Genomic DNA, 22937 nt, shown 5'->3' on the forward strand with positions numbered 1-22937 from the left:
GTTTCCGAGCCATTCGGGGTCCTCAACGTCAAACCCCCCCCCCACCCCCCCCCCCCCCCCCCCCCAGTTGGTTAAAGCCCCAAAATTTCGAAAGTTTAAAAAATTTGAAAAATCTATCTCTTTCGATTTTAAGTGTTTTCGAGCCATTCAGGGTCCTCGAACCCACGCCCCCCCTCTGGGAACAAAGCCCCCAAAATTTCGACAATTTCAGGAATTTCAAATATCTATTCTTTCGAGATGGAGTGTTCCAAACCATTCGAGGTCCTGAACATCCACTTTCCACAAAAGTGAAAGCCCCAAAATTTCGAAATATAAGAATATATATAAATTGGATGTTGGCATGTATGTCGTCGATAAACTCTTACACCGTGGACCGATCGCCATAAAAGTTGGCACATCGAAGTGTTTTTATCATGGAGAAGGTTTTTATGCTAACAATTTTTTTTTTGTAACTCGCCGCTAGATGGCTTCTAAACCTTTCAACCGATCGCCATGGGTAAACAGAAAACCATAGGTCACAGATACACAAACAGTATTTATGTGTCATTTCTTAATGTCCACCACACTGGACATATCGCTATCCATTTTGCTGTAACTCGCGGACAATATATCACCCGGTGTTCAGCCCGGGCAAAGCCGGGTACTGCAGCTAGTTTCTATTTAAAAAATTGGTTGTCTGTAAAGTTGGTTTACGGACGATAGTTAAACGTGACAACGTCATAACAAAACATTGATGAAATGATTGCATACTGTTATGAATAAAATTGAATAATTTATATTGAATTATCACTATTTTGTATGGATACAAAGAAGGAGTGAAATGAAATCTAAAATTTAATTGATAAATTTACTTTTATTTGCACTCATTAATTCAAATATGTTTATTACTTTAACGAACAGATTATTTTAACTATAACTTTTATACATGATTACTATTTAACTTCTTCCAATCTGTGTTATCCTGTTAAGGATAGGACGATGATAGGAAAAGTAGGAAACGAATGGGAGTGTTTCAAGTTTAATGTGCCTTGAAAAAGTCAAATCGATGGTTGTTCCAATCGAGTGCAAGAGAGATCGATGCGGCGCAAGCGTACAATGAGCGTAACGGGACACCGCGTAACGGGAAAATGTGCGTAACGGGACACTTTTTCGTGCGTGCAGCCGGTGTTCATCGATTTATTAGACGTCACGTCAAAAAATACCTGCAAGCATTGATGGGTGTCGCATATTTGGTGCGTATGTAACCGCAATAAATTTTATATATATATATATATATATATATAAAATCAACTTTGCTCTTGGTATACGGCATTTGGTGGGAGTAATTTCGTGAAGTCGGAAGTCGCATGGAACGGAAATGTGTAACTACGGTACTGCCATCTGTACCGGATGGCGCGAGCCAAAGTTCAGAACATCAAAGGAAAAGTTATAGTATTAATTGGTTAATAAATTTTAACAAGATGGGTAGTATTTAAATAAAATTCCTTGTTGAAAATCAGGTACTAATCTGGGGCTTAGTCTTTTTTCAAAAGGTTTTTTTTTTTCCTCGCTTTTATCGGAGCTGTTTCATTATATATAGTTCACAATTTCGCACTGCAAATCAAATGATTCGATTGGTAACATAGCTGCTTCGGCAGCGATTTCTAGCGGCTGGTGCGGAAACTACGTGTGTGATTCGCGTCAAGAAAAGTAATTGAAAACACAATTTTCGTATATTTATCACGCTTGGCATTATTTTAAAGAATTGTACGTTAACTTTTGTGTCAGAATTTCGAGTGTATTTACAAGAGAACGCATGAATTTGCTCGTTACCTAGGCAAGATGTTACACGTCTCTGGTAAGTACTGAAAGACTCTCACTTTTTTTATTGTTACGTATGTATAACGCGCTATTGCGAGTCCAGCATTGCTTGTTTTGGCACTGCTGCCACTCACGAAATATTTTTCGCACAAGAATTACCGAACATACGTAATCAGTATGTTGGTAACAATTTTCCGCATTTATAAAATTGTTGATTTAGCCATTTGGCGGAATGGTAAAAATCCAGATTCTCCCTTAGGCAATAAAGAAGTGAACAATAAATTTTCAGGAATAAAGAAAATGCGTACGTACCTACAAATGTGCAGATAATGTTGAAACGCATACCAACCAGTTAAACTCTTGAATAATAAAGCAATCGCTCGTGTATTGGTTGCAAGACGTCGGTTTGGGAAATTATCAAATATTGTTGGTGGGATTAGGCTTCTGCGCCCCTATTTTCCGCCCTCCCCCTCCCTAGTTGGGGTTAGGGTTAAGAGTGGTTCTGGCGCCAGACTCGCGGCGCCGTCGGGCCTCAAAGTCGCGTCGATACTTCACTGGTCCCATGCCCGGGGGGGGGGGGGGGCATTAGGTTTACGCGCCGCTTCTCCGCCAGAATGGAGCTGCAGCCAGCCACGACCACGGCCGCAGGGGTGCCACAGCCTCGAAGCAAGGAACAAGAGTCGCAACTCGATGCTCTCTCAAACGCTCTTATTTTATTCGAAAATCTTGCGAACCGTTGGGTATTTTATGAGCGACCTAACAAACCCAAAAGTCGTTAAATATTCGAAAGTCATTATCTTTGAAAGATTTGTGCAATGGGAGTGCATGACGTGATGTAAGCTTTTGGACATACGCCATTGCTAAGCACATGAATGTCTGTAGATGAAAACTACAAAAAAACAGGATATAAACACCACATAATATTCCATAACAGGAATATGGTCAACAAACAAATAAAAATGGACTAAGAGAACGAAAAAAAACCCACAAATGATGACAGCACAAAAATATTGAACAAAAAAAATTCAGCAAAACAGTTGAACCGAGATAAAAACACGACAAAACGAAAGGACGATACAAACACAATAGTTTTCCAAAACAGAAGAGAACGGGGAAAAAAAAAACACAAATGATGACAGCACAAAAATAATGAACACAAAAAAATTCAGCACAGCAGTTGAAACGGGACAAAAACACGACAAAGCGAAAAGACAAAACAAAACAAACACAATAGTTTTCCAAAACTGTTTTGTCTTTTCGCTTTGTCGTGTTTTTGTCCCGTTTTAACTGTTGTGCTGAATTTTTTTGTGTTCATTATTTTTGTGCTGTCATCATTTGTGGGTTTTTTTTTTCGTATCAATACAAAATAGTGATAATGCAGTAAAAATGATTTGTTATGACGTCGCGTTAAACTATCGTCCGTAAACCGACTTTACAGACAACCATTTTTTTTTTTTATGTGAAGGGTGATTCCGGCTAACGTCACACGAGACAGCTTCGTGGTCGGGTGAGCGACGTTACTAACGTTTGCGTGTTGCACGCGAACGCTTCGTGAGCAAAAGTTGTGCGCATCGATTAGCGTATTAGCGGGAGACGTGAGGTCCACTAATGTTTACAAATTGTATTATTGGTCCCCTCACCCTCCTAGCCCACCCCTTCCCCGACTAACGTCCAAATATGTTGTTATTCTTTATACCTTGATTTTATATTTAAAGGTGCCGTATGTATTCGTGAGGCGGGTTGATTAGCACTGTATAGCTCGTGAACTGACTCGCAGTCTTCTTGTCGTCACAGGATAACTGTGAAATTTGAGCGGTGACCGTAACACTATATGGCGGAGAAATGAAGATAAGGTATAATGAAAACCCTTTGCTTTCAAGAATCCGTGCCGGTTGTTTTACGCCTAGAAATTACTTCGAAAGCCAGCCTTTTTAGCTATTTTCACTCTTCTAAAAACACAGTTCAGAAACGTAAATCCGAAATCGAAAGCACTTTTTTTCGGCCCTCGGCGAACTCTTGAGTGCTTTTCGTGAGCAGACCCCCTCAGTCGGATATCTCGAGTGGTTTTGAGGTCCCGTTGTTTTTCCTGAAGCTCTGCGCAACGTGAGTGTGTGCCCGGGCAGACGGCGCCCTCGAAGTGTTTGAAAACACGCCCAGCCCACCAGAGCAAGGCTCGTCAGAGCGAGGCTCGTAGCTTGAGCACGTGTCCAGCTGTCCTCCCGTCTCTGGCAGTGGCGGATCCAGGATTTTGGTTTGGGAGGGGCTTGACCCAGCTGAGGCTAGGCTTTATCAAGGCGAACACTAAAACAATAGTGGACCCAGATGCTTTTGGAGGGGGCTTGAGCCCCTTAGCCCCCCTTCTGGATCCGCTACTGGTCTCTGGCTCGTCGTAGCTTGAGCACGTGTCCCAACTGTCCTCCCGTCTCGCCGCGTGGTCTGGCGTGCACGGGGCTGTTCCTTCCACCATGGCTGTGTTCGTCCTCGTCTTCGTCCGCATCGGTGACTGCCATAATTAGCTTGAGAGTAGCGCCGTCGTTCCCGAGCTGCATTTCCTGTCGTGTAGTTGTGACGTAATTCTGTTGAGTGATTAGTATCAGAATTTTCTTGAGCCCCTTGCATCTTTCACCAACTTAATTGTTTAAAAAAAATTGCAGCAAATAATTAGGACTCCTTTTTGATTTTGTTGGTGATGAAGTCGATCAATAATAGTGGGGTTAATGTAATAACACTCTTATGTGTCTTTCCCGTCGGACCGTCGGGGCGCGTATTTTGTCGGGGGGTGACGTCACGGCGACCTTGTCTTTCATTGGCTGTCGTGGCGTTGCGACTCCAGCTGTTAGACGTCCCTGCCGGGCAACTTACCGCCGAGGTCGCGTGTCTGGAAATAACACCCGGCTGTCCGTTGGCGCCGGCACAGAAAGGCTTGTTTGCGTGACCACGCAGCTCTTTTATGCAGTCCACCCCTAAGGACCTTGGCCGGGACTTTGTGAAGGCGGCTGTCCGTTGTGATCCCAGCATTACTTCTGTAACTCTGCGTCCACGACGTGGTGGTAATTAGGGGGGGGGGGGGGGAAGTCTAATCTAATCGGAAAGTCTTCTCACGCCCGCCATTTCTGTCGTGCTGACGTCAGGGTTGGTGTTGAAGCTGATTGGTTATAAAAATATCCGCGTCCATCACGCTGTTGTGGATCGACCACTAGGCCTAGGCTACATTCGCGACAGCACGCAAACAGCATGGAAATAGCACGTTCGCACACGCTCAGCACATAATTCGAAGCTACATTCGCACACAACACAGCGGGGTCAAATTTCAACGTTTTTAATATTAATTTTTATTTTCAAAAGTTTGCATTTTGTCAAATATTATTATATGAAGCAGTTTATTACCTAAATTCAAGCATTTGATTTCACCATTTAGTTTTGTAACGACTAGGATCTATTAACCGGGGTAGAGGTATCAGCCCCTCCCATCCCCCGGAATGAAGACACCCCTCTCTGTGGAAGGTCCGCTTCCGCTTGCTAAATCGTGACTGTAAAACTGTTTTTCGTGGAAAACTTTCTGTATTTATTTAAGCTTTTTGCGTATTTCGTGCATAATAGGCCAAAATATGGGCAGTAAATACAAGCACCCTATCCAGAGATGACTTTTATTGGTTAAAACCCGCGTGCAAAACTCTCGCCTTCCTTTTTTTCCCCTTCGAATTTTCGGGGGTACCTTGTGAATCCTACAAATTTGCGCCCCTGCCCACAAGAGTCTGCCTCGCAAATAAATATCACGTTTAAATTAGTTCCGCTTGTTTTCTTTTGAAATGCGCATATAAAAAAAAACACTAGCATCACTTTGCCGTTGACGTACTGTTCATCTATGACGTATTTTGTTGATGGGTCGCGCCAGGGCCGGTGCAAGGTAAATTTGCGCCCTAGGCGAAAAACCTTAGTTCCCCCCCCCCCCCCCCCCCCCCCGCCGGACACCCCAAAAAAATTGTCCTTGCCTCAAAATACATCACGTAAGCCTAATATTTTGTCAACAATCATAAACAGGTCACCGTGGACTAAATAATTACTTATTATATATCAATATAAACATTCCAAACTGTTACAAAAATCAATTTTCATCCAGTTTCAATAATCGTTAAACATATTATATGAGCTGTTATGTGTCGTGCTGCGCCGCCCCAGCTACTTGGCGCCCTAGGCGGTTGCCTGGTTCGCCTATATGGACGCGCCGGCCCTGGGTCGCGCACAGAAATGGATGACTTTCTGTGCGTGTGCTGTTTTCCAATGTAGCTGCTGCCGCCTGTGTGTGTACATTCAACTGCAGCGCGTCTGTGCTGTGCGGACGTAAACCCGGCTGTAGTGCCGTGGTGCGCGATACCTGTCAGCCACGCCGACGCCGCCATTGTTGGGGTCCCAAGGACGACTGCATTCAGAAGCGCCGGCGAAGCTGGCTCGACACAACTTCCTGCCTCTCTAATCACCATGTTGGCGGGAAATTACTCCTGCACGTATCAATGACATTGGCCTGTGTAAAAGGCACGTTCCACAATTGCGATGTCCCTGATTGGTCCACGTGAGCCTCTGACGTCACAGTTGTTGCGGGCGATGGTTCGATCCCCCCCCCTCCTCCTGGCCAGAATAAATTCTTTGGTCAACTTGAACTTTCTGCCCCAACCTGCATGGAAGAACAACAGCACTCGTGATATTTGCCGTTTCCTGTTCCCGTTTCATTAAAGGTTAACAGAAAATAACGGACGGTGTGGTAGCAAGCCCAGAATACCGATACCAAATAATGATGAGCGCTGTCCGTTTGCGACCGGCGCTTTTCAAACTACAGTGTGCCGAGAAATTGATTTGTTAGCATTTTTTTACTTTTGCCTTAGAGGATAAATCAATATTATTGAACTCCCACACCATTCACAAGTTAAGTGAACATTCAAACTTAGCTGCGTTCTCATTTACAGTGCATGAAAACAAAACAAAAAAAAAAGTGTGCGTGATCAGTTGAAACTAAAAATATTATTGTGGAGTTAGTTTGAAGTTTAATTAAAATTTAAATAAAAATGTAGTATTACTTAATTGGTTGATTTCACGTATTCATGTATTTGTTAACCTGCAGTAACCTCAACCTGTTCAAAGAAACGTGGTGTGTGTCAGAAAGCACGAGAGAGTATACAGTTTACATGAGTGCTCTCAATGACAACTGATCTGTTCGCTGTTCTTTCTTTGAAACAATCTCCGTCGATATTATGTTTTTTTATGTTAGGATGTGAAACAGTATATTGCGTGTAAAAAATTAAAGAAATGTTTTTACAAAGAAAAACCATTAAGCCAGATGCACCAAGAAATTGTAAGCGAAATCTCGTCAGGCCTTTGCTTTCTGGCTGAAGCCAGGTTCAAGTCTCCCATCAAGCCCGCCGTGCCGAAATGCATGTAAGCCAAATTTCCTGACAACCTTGCATTCGGGTGAGGCTAGGTTCACTCAGACTTCCATCAAACATGCCGCGCCAATATCACGTGAGCTAACAATGCTCACAAACCTGCGCACTGGTAAAACTAAAATTACTCAGAATCCCATCATGCTTTCTGGGCCATAAAAGCGAGAGCCCGAAATATCACTGTCGTGTCGGGCATTTGAGACACGGCTTTGATGGGTGCAAAGATGAAAGGAATGCTAGTTTTGTATTAGTTTTTATTCATAAATCATACTTCTGTATGAATAAGCAAAGAAATTGAAGTTTTATATGTAATAACTGACGTTTTTATGCCATGTCACGCAAGAATACGTATCTCACATGTCCTTTATGCGAGCATGTAATATAAATTGGAATAGTATTAAACTTTAAACAAGATCATTAATGCATAATTTGACTTGTTTTAGTTGGTTTTTTAAATGATTTTTTTGATTTTGTGTTGCAGAAGCCCTTGACAACAGAAGCAAAACAGTTGAAGAAGTCCTAGAAACTCTGAGACAGGGAACTGAGTTATGGAAAATACGTTCTCTGGATAAGTGGTTCCGTCGGAAATATTACCTGGATGAAAAGAAAGGGACTATATGTTACGAACCAACTCGTAAATCACCATGTCGTTCCCCAAATCCTGAAAGTACGTACGTATGTGTTACCATGTGTTTGAAAACTGTTATATGATTACATTAAATACGTGAACTAATAATAATTTGTGTATTTTAGTTAGGCAGAATGAATAACAATTTTATTCTTCTCTCTTGTACTGTATAGAAATTAGAAGAATTATTTATGTGATACCTAATTAGTTTTACATTTTTTTTATTACTACACTGCAACAAACAAGAAGTTCATACACTTTATGTGAAGAATAAAAGTATTTTCAACACAAAAACTGTTTGGTTAGTCTTTTAACTTTAATGGTATCATATTTTATCCTAGTGTTTCCGGCATTATATGGCCCTCAGTGGGACCTGCTGATTTTACTCTTTTGAGTGGCTTACGTAGGAATTATTCTTGTAGAGGGGGTAGGGGGGTAATAAAGACAGTAAAATTATTATATTTTTTTAAGTCGCTCACTTGAGCACAACACAGATTGAAGCTGCATTCGAACAGCACAAATTTAATTATGCTTTGTAATTATTCCTTATTGCATATCCAGTTGTATATTAACATAAATATTAAAATAAAGAAAATAATTGGATGTTTTTTTTTAATGCAAAGCACTATAATTACCAAAATATATTTGGTTTTGAAAATATGTATAATACTTTGAAGAACATTGTTCCCAGGAATATGTGTTCTGTGTATTTCAAAATTAAAATGAATAAGCAGTTGGAGTTGTTTGTTGTTTGAAACCGTTAAATTACCAAAAAAAAATTATTTTATTTTGAAGATATTCGTTATAAAACTCTGATATAAACTGAATACGCAACAAGGAATATTGTCCAGGGCAGCAAATCCGATTGTGATACTTCCGCAAGCAGCTCTAATTTTTTTTATATAGAATTTATTACTGGACATAAGTTGTAGATAATTTTATTTGCAACAACAAATGTTAAATAATTTTTTTTGTGAGACCTATAGTTTGGCAGATAAACCGTAAAAACCATTTGAACATCTTTTTCCAAGATGGCGGCCGTGGGACAAGGGTTGCAACCCCACAAACTTGTATTTAACTTTACACTAACCCCCCCCCCCCCCCTTTTCCCTTTTCATATCTAAAAAATAAAATTGCGTCCTCTGACAAACGCAACCCCAAATGTAACTATCAATGGACTAATATGAGAGATGCCAATTGCAATAGTTAGCCGGTGTTCCTCATCTTTCGGGTTGTGAACGGAGGAATACAGTGTAAGCAGGGCCGGATTTAGGGGAGGGCAACCGGGGCAAAAACCCCGGAGCCTCCACAAATCATTTGATATTCTTTTTTCGCTGTTTTACCTTTACCTACAGTACTTTGTACATACATGATTATATTATTGTTAAATATTAACAGAAATATTCATTAACACTAAAATTTAATTTCATATAATTCTTGTCTCCGATTATATTTATGTATGTTTTTTTTAAAAATCCTAAGAGAATCTACTTGATTTCACAATAAATTATGTATTGGAAAAATCGACTGAAAAAAAATTGTTCATTTTATTTGTAAAATAATTTGGGGCCAGGGGGCCTCCGCTCCTCTGTTGCCCCGAGGCCTCCAGACCTGAGTGTAAGATATTGTCAGGTTGTGTGCTCTTGAAAACCAAAGAGCTGGTTGTCGTGTCCAGTCGAGGTGGAGGACATCCTGGACGTGCGGAAGGGCTGGAAGACGGACACCTTCAACAAGATAGCCCGCCAGGTGGAGAAGAAGCTGACAAAGCACCCGGACAGCAAGCCGGCCGTGGACGAGGCGTCGTGCTTCTCCATCGTGCACGGCCGCTCCAAGCACAGCGTGGACCTGGTGGCCCCCGACCCCACCGTGGCCGACCACTGGGTGCGGGGCATCAACCACCTCATCACGGTGCTCAGGAGTCTGCACCAGGAGCAGAGGTTTGAGAGGTGCGTCGCTGCCACGTGGCTCTTCAGGATGCATCGGCATCCACGTTGAGCGAGGTGGCCCAACACGGCAAAACCTTGGACTCGGACTCTCTCATTCTGGAAACCCATTCCATACTTTGTTTGAGTCTTCAGTGGTTTCCAGAAATAATTCCATGTATATCCTGGGATGGTTTCGAAGGCTCTCACCGATACACTTGCTCTCACTAACTCTCGCTCGTGTCCATTCTCACCACCACTCATTCCCATTCTTGATCACGTCCACCCACGCCTATTTTCATTCGCGCCCATTCTTACACACCTCCAATCTCACATCCACTCACTCATGCCCACACACACCAATTCTCTCACTCATGTCCATTCTTACACATGCCCATTATCATTCACACCCTCCTCACCCAATCTTGCACCAATTCTCAATAATGCCCACTCTCATGCACTCGTGCTCAATCTCATTCTCACTCACACCCTATCACACCCACACAAAATCTCACCTACTCTCACTCACCCACTCTCTTTCACAGTTTCACTCACACTCACTTTCTCTTTCTCTCTTTCCTCCCTCTGTGCTCACAGTGTCTGACAGGTCAGTCCTTCATAGAGTATGTAGTTGCCCTTATCCAGTTCAGTTCACCTGTAATTGGGCACAACTGAAAATCATCATTTGTCACATAATGATTCTAATTATGCTTTCTTTATGGACTGATAATGAAGATAACTTACATTATTTTCTTTATCAGCCTCCTCAGTGGTGTTTGGTGCTATGTTTGTATCATACACACACGCACACACCTATTCCAGATTGTGAGTGTGGACTTATTCCTATAATACAATTTTTATAAGAGATTGTAACAGATATATAAGATATATAAGTTTTTTAAATCAATTAAATATGTACTTGCTTTCAGGGGCGCAACAACTAAATTTCCAAAGGGGGGGCAATATACTTTTTTTATAAAGAATCATCGATCCCCCCCCCCCCCCCTATTGAAGCGGTGGGTCCGGGGGTCCTCCCCCGGGAAAATTTGTATTTCAAGGTGGAAAATGTTGCTATTTAAGCAGTTTTATTATCTAAAAATTGGTTACACAGCACTTTCTTTGCCCCCATTTACCCCCACTTCAAGGTTTCAGAGGGGGGGGGGCAAAATACCCTTTGCCCCCCCCCCCCCTCTTGTTGCGCCCCTGCTTGCTTAAATAGAAGCATCTTAAATAGGTCTCATCATATGTAAGAAAATTAATTCATGTAACACACACGCACCTTGTAAATACTGCTAGTGATTATTTTTTTAGGTGGTTGAAACAGCAGTTTGATGATGCAGATACAGATAAAAATGGTATTTTGACATTTGAAGAATGCTTGAAGCTACTGAATCAACTAAACATAAAAATTCCAAAATCTTTAGTGAGGAGGATGTTTCAGGTAAGCATATTATTTAATAGTTTATAAAAAATTTCAAAGGTTAAAATTTTTTCTTACTTATAGTTGATTTGAACCCAGTTTGATACTTAAGCTTTTTTTTTTTTTTTTTAATGAAATCTCATTTTAACAGCTGCTGTTTTGTACAGAATAATAAAAAGATAGTGTGGCAAAGATAGTAGTACTTAGACTTACTCAGTGCTGACAAATTCCAGGTTGAGTTGTTAACTTGATGAAAGTATGAGGCTTAAAAATATGAGGTGCAGCACTTTTATATATCTGAGAATGAGATTGATTTTTATTTTGTTTTCAAAATAAGAATCTGGGGGGAAAAAAGAGCATATTCAGGGATGGCAAATGGGGGAGGGGGCAGCTGCCCCTCTTCCAGATTGAAAAAAAGTAGCTGTAGTTATAAAATTTACAACTAATCCTCACAAACTATTGTTATACTTATATACTTCCGTTTTGAGGTGGCTATGCCCTTGATCTGTAGTCATGCAAGCCCACTTTGAATTAATGTAGAGGTTGTCTTCTCTTACAGGAAGCAAATACAAACAAAAACCAAAGAAATGGTCAGGATGTATTGGACTCGGAGGAATTTGTGGAATTTTGTATGAATTTGATGTCGAGACCAGAAATCAAGCAAATTTTCCAATGGTTAGTAATTGTTTATTTTGTAAATCAAGTACTTTGTTTCTCAAGATATGATGAGGGATACCACAATTTATTGTTGAGTTGGTTTACAATACTGAATATATTTATTTCCATGAACTACCAGCATTATTCATTACATATAATTAACTATGGGATCTGTGTGTGTGAAATTCTCAGAAGATATTATTAAACCTGAAATCCTCATGTAATTAGCATTAGTGCCTTTTTGGAGTGCCCCCATATATTTCTATAGTAGTACTTCCATTCAGCCTCTCTAATCCACTCCAATCTCCCTTCATCCATTATGCAGCCACAGTGGTAAATGCAGAGAGGAGGATAAGGGGGTATATCCCCGCCCACCCTTATGAAGTTATGAACTGTTACAACACCTGGAGTCACAAACCACAAACGTAGTGATCCAAGTTCAGAATGAAAATGTTAATGTCCAAACCCACTACAAAAATTATTTTATTTATTTTTTTCAACCTCCCAAAATAAAGCCCTGTATCTGCCACTGTTCAGCGCAGCTAACAGGTCTGCTGTCTAGGTGAAGCAGCCAGTTCCACTCCATGCCAGCTCCATAGTGACCAGTCTTTGGTTGCCAGCTTCTAGTCAAGGTGACCTCCAATTCAATCTTTGGGAGAGTTCTGTCCAGATTTTCACATGCAATGAAACAATGGCACTAGTTGCCAGTAAGTTATCTTTTTTAATGGTTTTTACCCACACCAGTGTTAAGGCCAAATTGCACACACCAGTGACTTGACTTCGCCGGCCATGAGCTCATATTGATTCCTGTTCACAATGGACAGTGTTTCATCCGTCATTTGGCAACTACACTCGTAAAGATCCACTAGTAGCGCGGCCGTGAGATGAGGGAAGATCATCAGCAAGTAATCCAGCTGTCGCGGCACAGTGATGGCGACAGCACTATTTGCAGCAGGCTACTGAAAACAAAACCCTTAATTCCTATAAGAACATTTTCAACCTTGTCAGTGAATTCACGGCCAGCACTGTCGCGACACCTGGGTGTTTATAAATATGCTTCTGGGGCCACATTCTCACACACTTTTGGGAAACGACAGATATCTTCTGGCCTCCTGGTTTAGAAGTCAGCTGCCCCGTGCTCAAGACTACTCCCTCCCTATATTGTCCTCCATTTTGTGCATGGAGATCCTGTCTCGGGAATAATTGAGGTGTGGCTATTAATGTCTCGTGGTCCTGTGCAACGAGTGATAAGAGACGGCTGTGCAAGTTCCGTATCTTATGAGCAGGCTGCAGGTTTGCTTGTTCTTTTTGGAAAGTCGAAGTAAACTGTGTGATTAGAGAGTAGTTTGTGTAACATGTCGTGTACACACACGTTAAAGTGTTTTCAGTCGACTGGCTGACAACTCGGAAAGGTGTAAATTGGTAACCGGCAGCTGAGGAGCGTGACAGTTTAGTTCTGAGAGTTTCTTAATTGCCGGCTCAGTGCTTTTCAGAATAACACAGAAAAAATAGTTATTCTCATCCGCAAAAAAAAAAAAAAATTAGTTACACTGTTTCTTATCAGTTATAAATAATTTATGTTCCTAACAATTTTGATTTATTAAATAATTATAAATGCTTTAAACATGATTTAATTAATGCTAACAAGGGTACATTTGTTCCAGTAATGCCATATATAAAAAGAATATTTCATGCTGTAGGAAAAGTTTCCCTGATTTACAACAACATTTACTACTTATGTTTGTGTTTATAGGTCAAGTGATGAATTCTTTAAACATATGCAGGAAATTTTCTTTAGGGTCGCTCTCGCATGCCATCCTGAATTACTAAATTTTCTCTTTATTACTATTATTTAAGGGCTATTTCTGACATTTAAACACCTATGCGTTCCTTGCATTTGTTGTTTTGTCACCAGTATTTCTAATGGATAATCTCCAAGTGTAATATAATGGGTATAAAAAGTTGCACAAGTGTTTGTCATTATTGTCACATTACTTTTTACACCCATTTTATTACACTATAGTGAATACCTGTTATAAATATCAGTGATAGAACAGCAAAGGAAGGTATCGTGTTGACATTTCTGAAATAGCCCTTAAATAACAGTAATAACGAGCAAATTAAAAAAAAACTCAGGTTGGCGTGAGAAAAACTAACCTTAAGAGGGATTTACTATATTACACCAAATACACTAATTTAATTGTTGAGTATACTGTAACAAGTAAACCTATTTCTCCAGGTATGCGAAAAGCAGCGGTGAAATGGAAGTTGAAGAGTTGCATCAGTTTCTGGTGAAGGAGCAGCGCTGTCTCAAGTTTTCGAAAGAGGCGTGCCTCACGCTGATCGAAGCCTTTGAGCAGTCTCCCACGAAGGACAGTGGAAGTATATCTCCAATGGGTACGTTTCCACCTTGTATACCTCGGTTCCCATAGAACGTATTTGTTGGTAGATCTGTTGTGTTTTTATGGAGCTGTCAGTAACATTAGGAAAATTTTGTACGTATTTCACAACAGCTCTGTAGTTTCAAAATCTGCATGATGTCAAATAGCTTCAATAAGTTTTAACAATGAATTAATGTTTTTCATTATGATTCACTCTAAAGATTGAGGTGGCACAGTAATAAGACACAGGACTTTAATTCCAGAGGTTCTGAGTTCATATCCCAGATCATTTTTTTTTCCCTTTGATCTCTCAAAGCACTCCCGGTGAATGTTGTTGTGCATGATATAATCTTTAATGACTTCAGAAACAAAAAAATTAGCCCAACAGAGTAATAAATAAATAACAATTTAATGCATGCCTGTTTAAGGAAAATTTTGATAAAATTTATATTTTATCTGTTAGTTTAGTTGATCGGATGTTGTTGTAAGTAATGTGTACGGGCAAGAACACAAGGCAAATAGGAATAAAACTGAACTAACTGAAATGAAGCCAATACACGGCCAAACACTAAAATGCAACAAAATTCACCTCAATTACCTCATTTAAACTATTAAAATATAGAATTCATTCCATGAATATTAAATTTCTATATCAATGTTTTTTTTTTAAAGTAAATAAAAGCAGTTTATAGCTGATACCATACGGACATGGGTGAAGGCCTACAGAGAAACATCACAAGGAAATGTATAAAAGTATAATGATTTTGGGCTTTTAACATGGCATACTGATTTTTTTGATTATTGCATTTTATTTTTTAATATCAGCATTAGTAGTATTGTTTTATGTACATATATTGAGTGTTTTACCAAAATTTTTAAAGCTATTGTTGTATGTAATTGTGCTTGATGGGTACGTATTATTACGTGTGTTAAAATTTTTAATGATGATAAAGGTGAAATCCACTATTTTTAATTATGAAATTGTCTTTTTCATAACACCACAGAATATCTTGGCCCCAGTGATGGAGTGTGGAACTTTTATCAACAGGTTTCACCAACTTGCTTCTGTCCGAGCAGTTTGAGATCTTCAGCTCGGAGCATCGCGTCGTGTACCAGGACATGACGCAGCCTTTGGCGCACTACTTCATTGCTTCCTCCCACAACACGTAAGAAAGTTAAGCTGTTCTCTTCTCACACCTTCTCTCTTTCCGCATGCATGTGTGTGTGTGCACGTATGCGTGTGGTTACCCGTGACGCAATCGCTGTTGTTGGCTTGACCAGAACTTGACCTGCAGGTACCTGACCGGGGGACAGCTCAGCGGGGAGAGCAGCGTGGAAGGCTACATCGATGCCTTGAAGAGGGGCTGCAGATGTGTTGAACGTGAGTGACCTTTTGATGTGAATTTCCGACAGGAATATGAATGTCTTTAATGTCGGGCTGATTGTCACTTCGGCTGAGGATTTGAAATTGCTTAAAACTCATGAACTATGGAAGCTACAGAATTGAAGTACATATATCTTAGTAGAGCAGACTTTGCTCGTGATTGTTACGTATGACTCACTTGGTTGACATTTGCAGTGATGACGTAATGAGCATTGGTAGCCTACCAATGGTAGGGTGCATCAAGTTGAAGTTGGTGAGAGCTGTAACTCCGAAAGTAATAGATTAATGTGTGTGATTTAAACTTTAATTTGTTCATGAGTGAGCATTAAATGGTGATAGTTGACTGGAATAACTATAAAGTTACTAACTTTGTTTTTGGAGCCATTAATCCAAACAGGGTATGTTGGATAAAAGAAAGAAAAAAGCAAAACAGGCAGAGCAGAAGCAATTAAAAATTCAGAGAAGTGTCATAGGCATCTAATTAGGCCAAAAGTAGCCGAGAGAAATGAGCCAGTGGGGCAATCCGAGTCCGCAGACGAGGTGCAAAATTTGCTCTCAAGTGAGCCTTAGCCGTCTACCTCGCGAGGAGCGACAGGGAATGCAGACAATTGTTTGGTAATGGACGTAAATATGCTCTCTGATGATTCTGATGTAGTCTATTGAACCAGTTTTTGTCGCGGTTTTTGTTGCAATTTGTGGTGTCTCAATTTTTCTTGCATGGCCGACCAACCACCGAGTTAGACGTTCATCGATTTCACGTCAAAAAAAAAAAGCAACATCACTTTTGTTAAATTATTATATTTATTCCATACACAACATTCCCATTCAGTGCGATGGAAATTCACAAAACAAACCTCAGCGGCTGTAGTCCAAAATACAGCCTGCCAAGAATATTTTGCTTCAGTAAAACATTCAGTCATGGTGATTGATACTTTGTCACATTTGTTACGTTATGGGGTTAGAAACAAGGTAAGAGTTCATGCTGCAGATTCATTTTTTACAAGGATAAGAAACAACTTAATTTTCAAGTACATAAAAATTTTTAAGGTTTTAATGCAGTTTATAAATCATGGGGATTTTACACTAAATCTAAGTTAGACACAACTACATACTCATATTTACAGAGATTGTATTTTCCGTGCTAATTTTTAGTGTTTATTTTCTCTATTTCAAATAAGTTATCATATTATTGGAACTAAAATATAATTTTTTTTACCTTACTAATTATTAAAATAATATTTTAATATGTACTGTATTGACTATAGGCTTATGATATTAAACAGTGCTATTTAAAATCTAAATGTGTATGTTTCGTTTTTAATACAATATTTTAAGAATTATTATTTTATTTACAAGAAGTGTTATTTTGATCAGACCAAAATCATATATTTTACTATTTGAAATTGAAATCAAAAGTATTCTTAGGTACTTCTGTTTGCCTGTCTAGAGAGTAGAATGAATGTCCTTTATGATCTCCCTGTTGTTTTTTCTCTTTTAGATTATTAAAGTTCTGTCTGCTGACAAAATGTCAGAATATTTGCTGTCTACATTCCTTAAAATATACCTGGGACATCTGGAGTTTCACAGATTTTTGTAATAGAAAAAAACTTTTAAATTGTAAACTGACCTTGTGTTTATCAAGACAGATCAATAAAATAAATACTGCAAATGTGTAGCTGAACTTTACTTTAAAGTTTTATATGCTTAGGTACACATGCTACGCACTAGAAACATGTCTCAAAGGAGATTAGCCACCCTGGTCTCCCTAGAAGTTCTTTACTTGATTATAGTGTAATCCAACAGGGTTTAGAAATGTCCTGCTTCCTGAAGCTACAGAGAATGAATAAAAATTGTTTTATGGTGAAAACTCTACATCAGACAGAGCCTTAACCAAGAAAGACACGACCATTGTCAACAGGGCCGGTGCAAGGTAAATTGACGCCCTAGGCAATAAACCTTAATGCCCCCCCCCCCCCCCCCCCCCCCCCCGGCCGGACACCCCAAAAAGAAAATTTTTCTTGCCTCAAAATACATCACGTAAGCCTAAGATTTTGTCAACAATCAAATGTAAGCAGGCTTGTGTTTTTTTTTACTTTTTTACTTATTACTATTACAAATCATAAACAGGTCACCGTGGACTTTAAATAAATACTTATATCAATATAAACATTCCAAACTGTTACAAAAATCCATTTTCATCTAGTTTCAATAATCGTTAAACATATTATATCAGCTGTTATGTGTCGTGCTGCGCCACCCCCAGCTACTTGGCGCCCTAGGCGGTTGCCTAGTTCGCCTATATGGACGCGCCGGCCCTGATTGTCAATAAAACCTTCATAAAATTACTCTCGGTAACGTATTGTTCTTGTCCTGCAGTTGATTTGTGGGATGGTGCGGACGGAGAACCGATCGTCTACCACGGCTACACGCTCACCACCAAGATACTCTTCAAAGACATACTCGTCGACGCCATCAAGCCGTACTCGTTCTACTCCTCCGAGTACCCCGTCATCTTGTCCCTGGAGAACCACTGCTCCGAGGCACAGCAGGAGGTCGTGGCCAGATACTTTGTCGAGGTTTTGGGAGGTGAGTGGTCCTCTGTAGTCCAGGGGTACTTTAAGGATCGCTAACACTTCACACTCATGTGACGTGGGTTCATCCCCAGCGTGCCTGCATGACTCATGTTCGTGAGCATCGAGTACGTAGCAAAGTGGTTCGGGGCCCACATTAATATTGGTTAATATTGGTCCATATTGTTCCCATCGCCTTAAGCCTCTGTGGGCAACCGTGCGAGTTAACAGCCCCGCTTACCTGGAAAAAAAGTACTATTTTAAAACTCCTGAGGGCAGATGAGTAGTTCTGTTTCTCGATTTTGTTTTTAAATTGCATAAAATGCATTTATCTATATATAATATGTGTGTGTGTGTGTGTATATATATGTATATGCATTTACATGCGTAGATATGTGATGGCAGCACACTGTGGTTGCACATTTCCCTTCCGTGTGACTTCCGTTCCATTTACGAAATTACTCCTACCAAATTATGTATACAGAGAGCTAAGATGTTGCACATCAAAAGACACATGGCTGAAACACATGTTTTTGTAATCATTTTAAGACATGAAACTCCTAGTCAAGATCTTTGAAAGCACCCAAGTGACTTGTGTTATACCCTTAATCTTTTCTCCACCATATAATGTTATGTTTTACCACTCATATCTCGTAGTTACCCTGTGCATCTTGAGAAGACTGCGCCAAACCAGTGTCTTGCGCTTAAAGGAGATACCTGCCCTAGAAGCACCAGCGAGCATTGACCTTATCATGTTCCCTGACTAACACACATTCACCTCTGGCTAGGACTGGCCCAAGAATTGAATTATTATTTTATTTCTTACAGATCAGAGGTGAAGTTTACACGTCTCGAGGGTATTTGATGATGTGTTTTGTGTGAGCGGTGTATTTGATGTGGTTTGTGTGAGCTGTGTATTTGATGAGTTTTGTGTGAGTGGTGTATTTGATGATGACTTTTGTGTTGCAGAGCTGTTGTACACTGATGAAGTCAGTGAGAACGTTGTCAGCCTGCCTTCCCCACATGACCTCAAAGGAAAGATCATCATAAAAGCTAAGAAACTGAAGCCTGGGCAGCGGAGTGATGATTCAAGCTCGGAAGAAGAGGACTCAGAGTCCGAGGCGGAACCAGTTTCAAAGCAAGCGCCTGGGGAGTTGGCCAAGGTAAGCAATCATAAAAACACACTAACTTTAGGTATTTAGAAATACTGATAAAATTGCCAAACATACTTTCAATGAAGCGAAAGGGTCTTTCATCCTATACTCAATAGTCTGTCTCACTCTTAGTTTGCAGCACAGTGCAAATGGAACTCACTGTTGCCAACTAAAAGATAAATAAAGAGTACTTCGCGTAAAGCATCACAACTATGTATATGCATTATTACAAAAAGATAATGGAGGGAGTTTAACCTAGCATAGTAGCAAAGATTGCCAGAAATAGTTTTATTATACTTTACACTCATAATCTTAAAAGAAAAGGTTACACTTGTTACAGATTGAAATTTATTTGATCAACTTAAAAAGGAGCCTGTAAACAGTAGATTAATAATCCCTTTATACACATTACTAATTTTAATAAAATTATGATTAAAATATTTTTTAACAAAAACTTATGGTGTAATTAGCCTTTAAGTTTACTGTCCAAAAAGAGAGCCATGGCCATAGCTTACTAAAGTTTAAGTGGGTTATATTAAAAATGTATTTCTATTTCTATATATATATATATATATATTCTCACAAATGCACAGTACTTTCAAACAGTTAAATCGCATCACGAGAATTCAACATTGTCCACGCAAAGTAAGGAATATTTATTACGTTGCTGACGGGGAACCATTTTCTGTCTGATTGGGAAACTGTTGACAGCACGAACTTGTGAAAATTTTGATTCGAAATCAGTGCCTGCTGACCTCTTCTTGTGCAGACTCTTTGGAAAGGGAGGATTTCGATGAACACTTACTTGGATTATCCAGGTTCTGGACACAGTCCACCACAAGCGGTGCATGCCGGCTGCAGGCACACGCCATTGACCATACCTCAGTCAAAATTAATTTCTCGCCGCTGATTTACACATGTGTGGAACACCGCAAAAATCTTGTATCACGTCAGGTGATATTCCAGACTCGCCTAAATATAATATTGCGAGTCCCGATGCCATTGTTAAATTATAACTAGAGATGGTGATTTATAGCATTTAAAATAATGACATTTAGCATTTTGAATTTGAAATTTAGCATTTTGTAGCATTTAAAAAACACAATTTAGCCAATTCTCTCATTTTACATTACTGAAGAAAAGTATATTTTTAAAAAAGAATCTGTTGCTTGCCGTTTTACCGACTTTTTTTCTTCACCCGACTTCTCGGTGAATCTTTTTTTTTTGCAGTCTGATGTCCCTCAGATTTAATGTGCTTTTCAAGTAAATCTTTTTTTTTCCATTCCAGATGGCGATTACATAAATTAAAATTGCGCATTAAAATATTTGTATCACTTTCCTATAACTGTTCACTTTTGTATTCATTTATGCGATTGCGAATGGAAATGACGTTTCGTCCCATTTTTACCACGAGAAATAACAGTATACAACACATTCACGAGTATGCACGTATTTGTAAACACGCAACATTCCACAGACTACACAAGAACGCGGCTTTCACGTGAAACACAGCCAGAAAATGGGACTTACAATTGTTAGCGCAACGAAGCAGAGATGTCGCAATATGGTGGCCTAAAAACTTTTACTCTGCAAGATGACGGACAATCTTCCAGCTAGTTGTTCTTTGCTTTGTTTACAATCGCGAGGCACAGATGGCCATTCTACATTCAATATTTACGAACAATAGTAGTTGTGAATGACGTGACAATAAGATACTTGTGCTGAATACGCCATAAAATGATGGTTTCTTTTGATACTGAACTGAAACAAAATACAATCGGTAAATAAATTGTGTAGAGTGAAGACGAATCTACGTTTTTTACCTTGATTTCACATTTATCTCGGAATAGTCTAGATTTAGCATTTTATAGCGGAAAAAATATAATTTAGCATATTTTAGCATCTATTTAGCAAAAACTAAAAATCACCATCCCTAAACATTCTTTCCAATCATGATTCCCGTGCTTCGTTGTGAAACACACCCACGCGTAAGCTGTCTCGGTGGGCACTCCCCTCCCCTCAATTTGCAAAAAAACAGCTCTTGCCTTGTGACGCATGTCTCATGCAAATACGTTAAAAAAATATGTTTTATAATGATCCCTCACTTGAACTACAAAGTTCTAATTACCCACATAATAATACACACTAAACCCATGTATAAAAATTACAATAAAATACATGAAGCTTCTCTAAGAATCTAGAATCACTAGGCTCTACCAACCTTTGCCCATATTCTCCAGCATTACCAACTGAATTTTGTGCCACCCAAATAAAATTATAAAATTACAAAAACTTACCAAGCTTAAAACCGGAGCTATTAACATCATGAAATTAACATTTAATTTTAATTATTTATACATTTCAAAGTCCTCGGGGTGACAGTGCATGATAATAAAAGATGCAGTATATAATAATACATTCTTGATAAAATTAAGCATTCGTACCCGCCTTCAACAAGCAATATTTTCTAAACTCTGGTGTTTGTGAGATATACATATGTATTAGCCACTCAGACCCTATTCATCAAAGTAGTGAGTAGTAATAAGTATTGGACAGCATTTGAGATAAAAGCACTATGTATAAACACTGTTTAAGCAAATAAAATAAAAACATATTTCAGTTACAAAATTAAAATTACCTTGTTTTTATGAGATGTGAATGTTTCAGGAAGGGAAAGTAGTAGCTGAAGGTTTGGCTAATCTCGTCAACATTTGTGAAGCAAAACATTTTCACGATTTTGAAACATCAAGATTGAAAGGTAATTATAAAATGTACACATTGTAAAAGAGTAACACTGCAATCATAAACATGCTATAACTATAGACCTATTTATTTTTGAGCACTTTCATATTGCCAACCAGCCTCCGATATACTTTCAAGTGTGGGATGGCATGTTTATGTGTATATAAGTGTAATGAAGTCGTTACTCTCATCTTATAATGGTAAAAAATATATATATATATAATGCATGCATATCTGTAAAAACTATTAATTTAACTCAAATGCAGGCAAGCTTACTACGAGATATTGCTTTAGATTGCTATCTGTAAAAGAAATCTTCACACACACGTAGACTGCACAAGTTTAGCAGAAAAATGATGTTGAGTCTACGTTGTTGATAACTGGATACTGGGATTATACAAATGTTTTACAGTGGCGTGCTTACCCCTCTTCAATAATTAAGCATTAAATATCTGTTTGTAACCATTTTTTTGAGCAACTGCTTTTCAAAATTTGATGACCTGTACTGTCATGTTACTCTTGGGAGACCTAAATACAGTTTTGTTCTTAGTTTTAATATTGAAAATTCTTTTTCATGTCGTATTCACATTTCGCACATGCACTACTTGGGCCCTTTTGATACCATAGCACAGTTCCAAGTAACCCATCCAAAATACCTATCCATACTGTTTATTCATTGTTTCATGGACATTCTGTTGGTACAAATAACATCGCAAACAGTTTGTATACGTAATGGTTAGAGACAAGATTTGATGGTTTTATTTTTTAGCCAATGTGGTTTTTAAAACAGGAGATTTTGGTGTTGTTGCCTTAATTTTTTATGAATTTTGTTTATTCGTAGAGA

At 39.1% G+C, this 22937-nt stretch overlaps 1 protein-coding gene across 2 annotated transcripts in view; it reads left to right on the forward strand.

The window, feature by feature from the left end:
• The window catches only part of LOC134534164 (1-phosphatidylinositol 4,5-bisphosphate phosphodiesterase eta-2-like), a 49027-nt gene that overhangs the window by 19153 nt on the left and 6937 nt on the right, over window positions 1-22937 (forward strand). For both annotated transcript variants that reach the window (XM_063372300.1, XM_063372301.1), the window contains exons 2-11: window positions 7717-7902; window positions 9539-9809; window positions 11097-11226; window positions 11765-11880; window positions 14102-14259; window positions 15292-15409; window positions 15539-15624; window positions 18004-18213; window positions 19167-19360; window positions 22019-22109. In XM_063372300.1, the coding sequence (XP_063228370.1) occupies window positions 7717-7902; window positions 9539-9809; window positions 11097-11226; window positions 11765-11880; window positions 14102-14259; window positions 15292-15409; window positions 15539-15624; window positions 18004-18213; window positions 19167-19360; window positions 22019-22109 (1560 nt within the window). The remainder of the gene's footprint in view (window positions 1-7716; window positions 7903-9538; window positions 9810-11096; window positions 11227-11764; window positions 11881-14101; window positions 14260-15291; window positions 15410-15538; window positions 15625-18003; window positions 18214-19166; window positions 19361-22018; window positions 22110-22937) is intronic.

Source organism: Bacillus rossius, chromosome 7, assembly GCF_032445375.1.
Source record: "Bacillus rossius redtenbacheri isolate Brsri chromosome 7, Brsri_v3, whole genome shotgun sequence".
NCBI lineage: Eukaryota > Metazoa > Arthropoda > Insecta > Phasmatodea > Bacillidae > Bacillus > Bacillus rossius.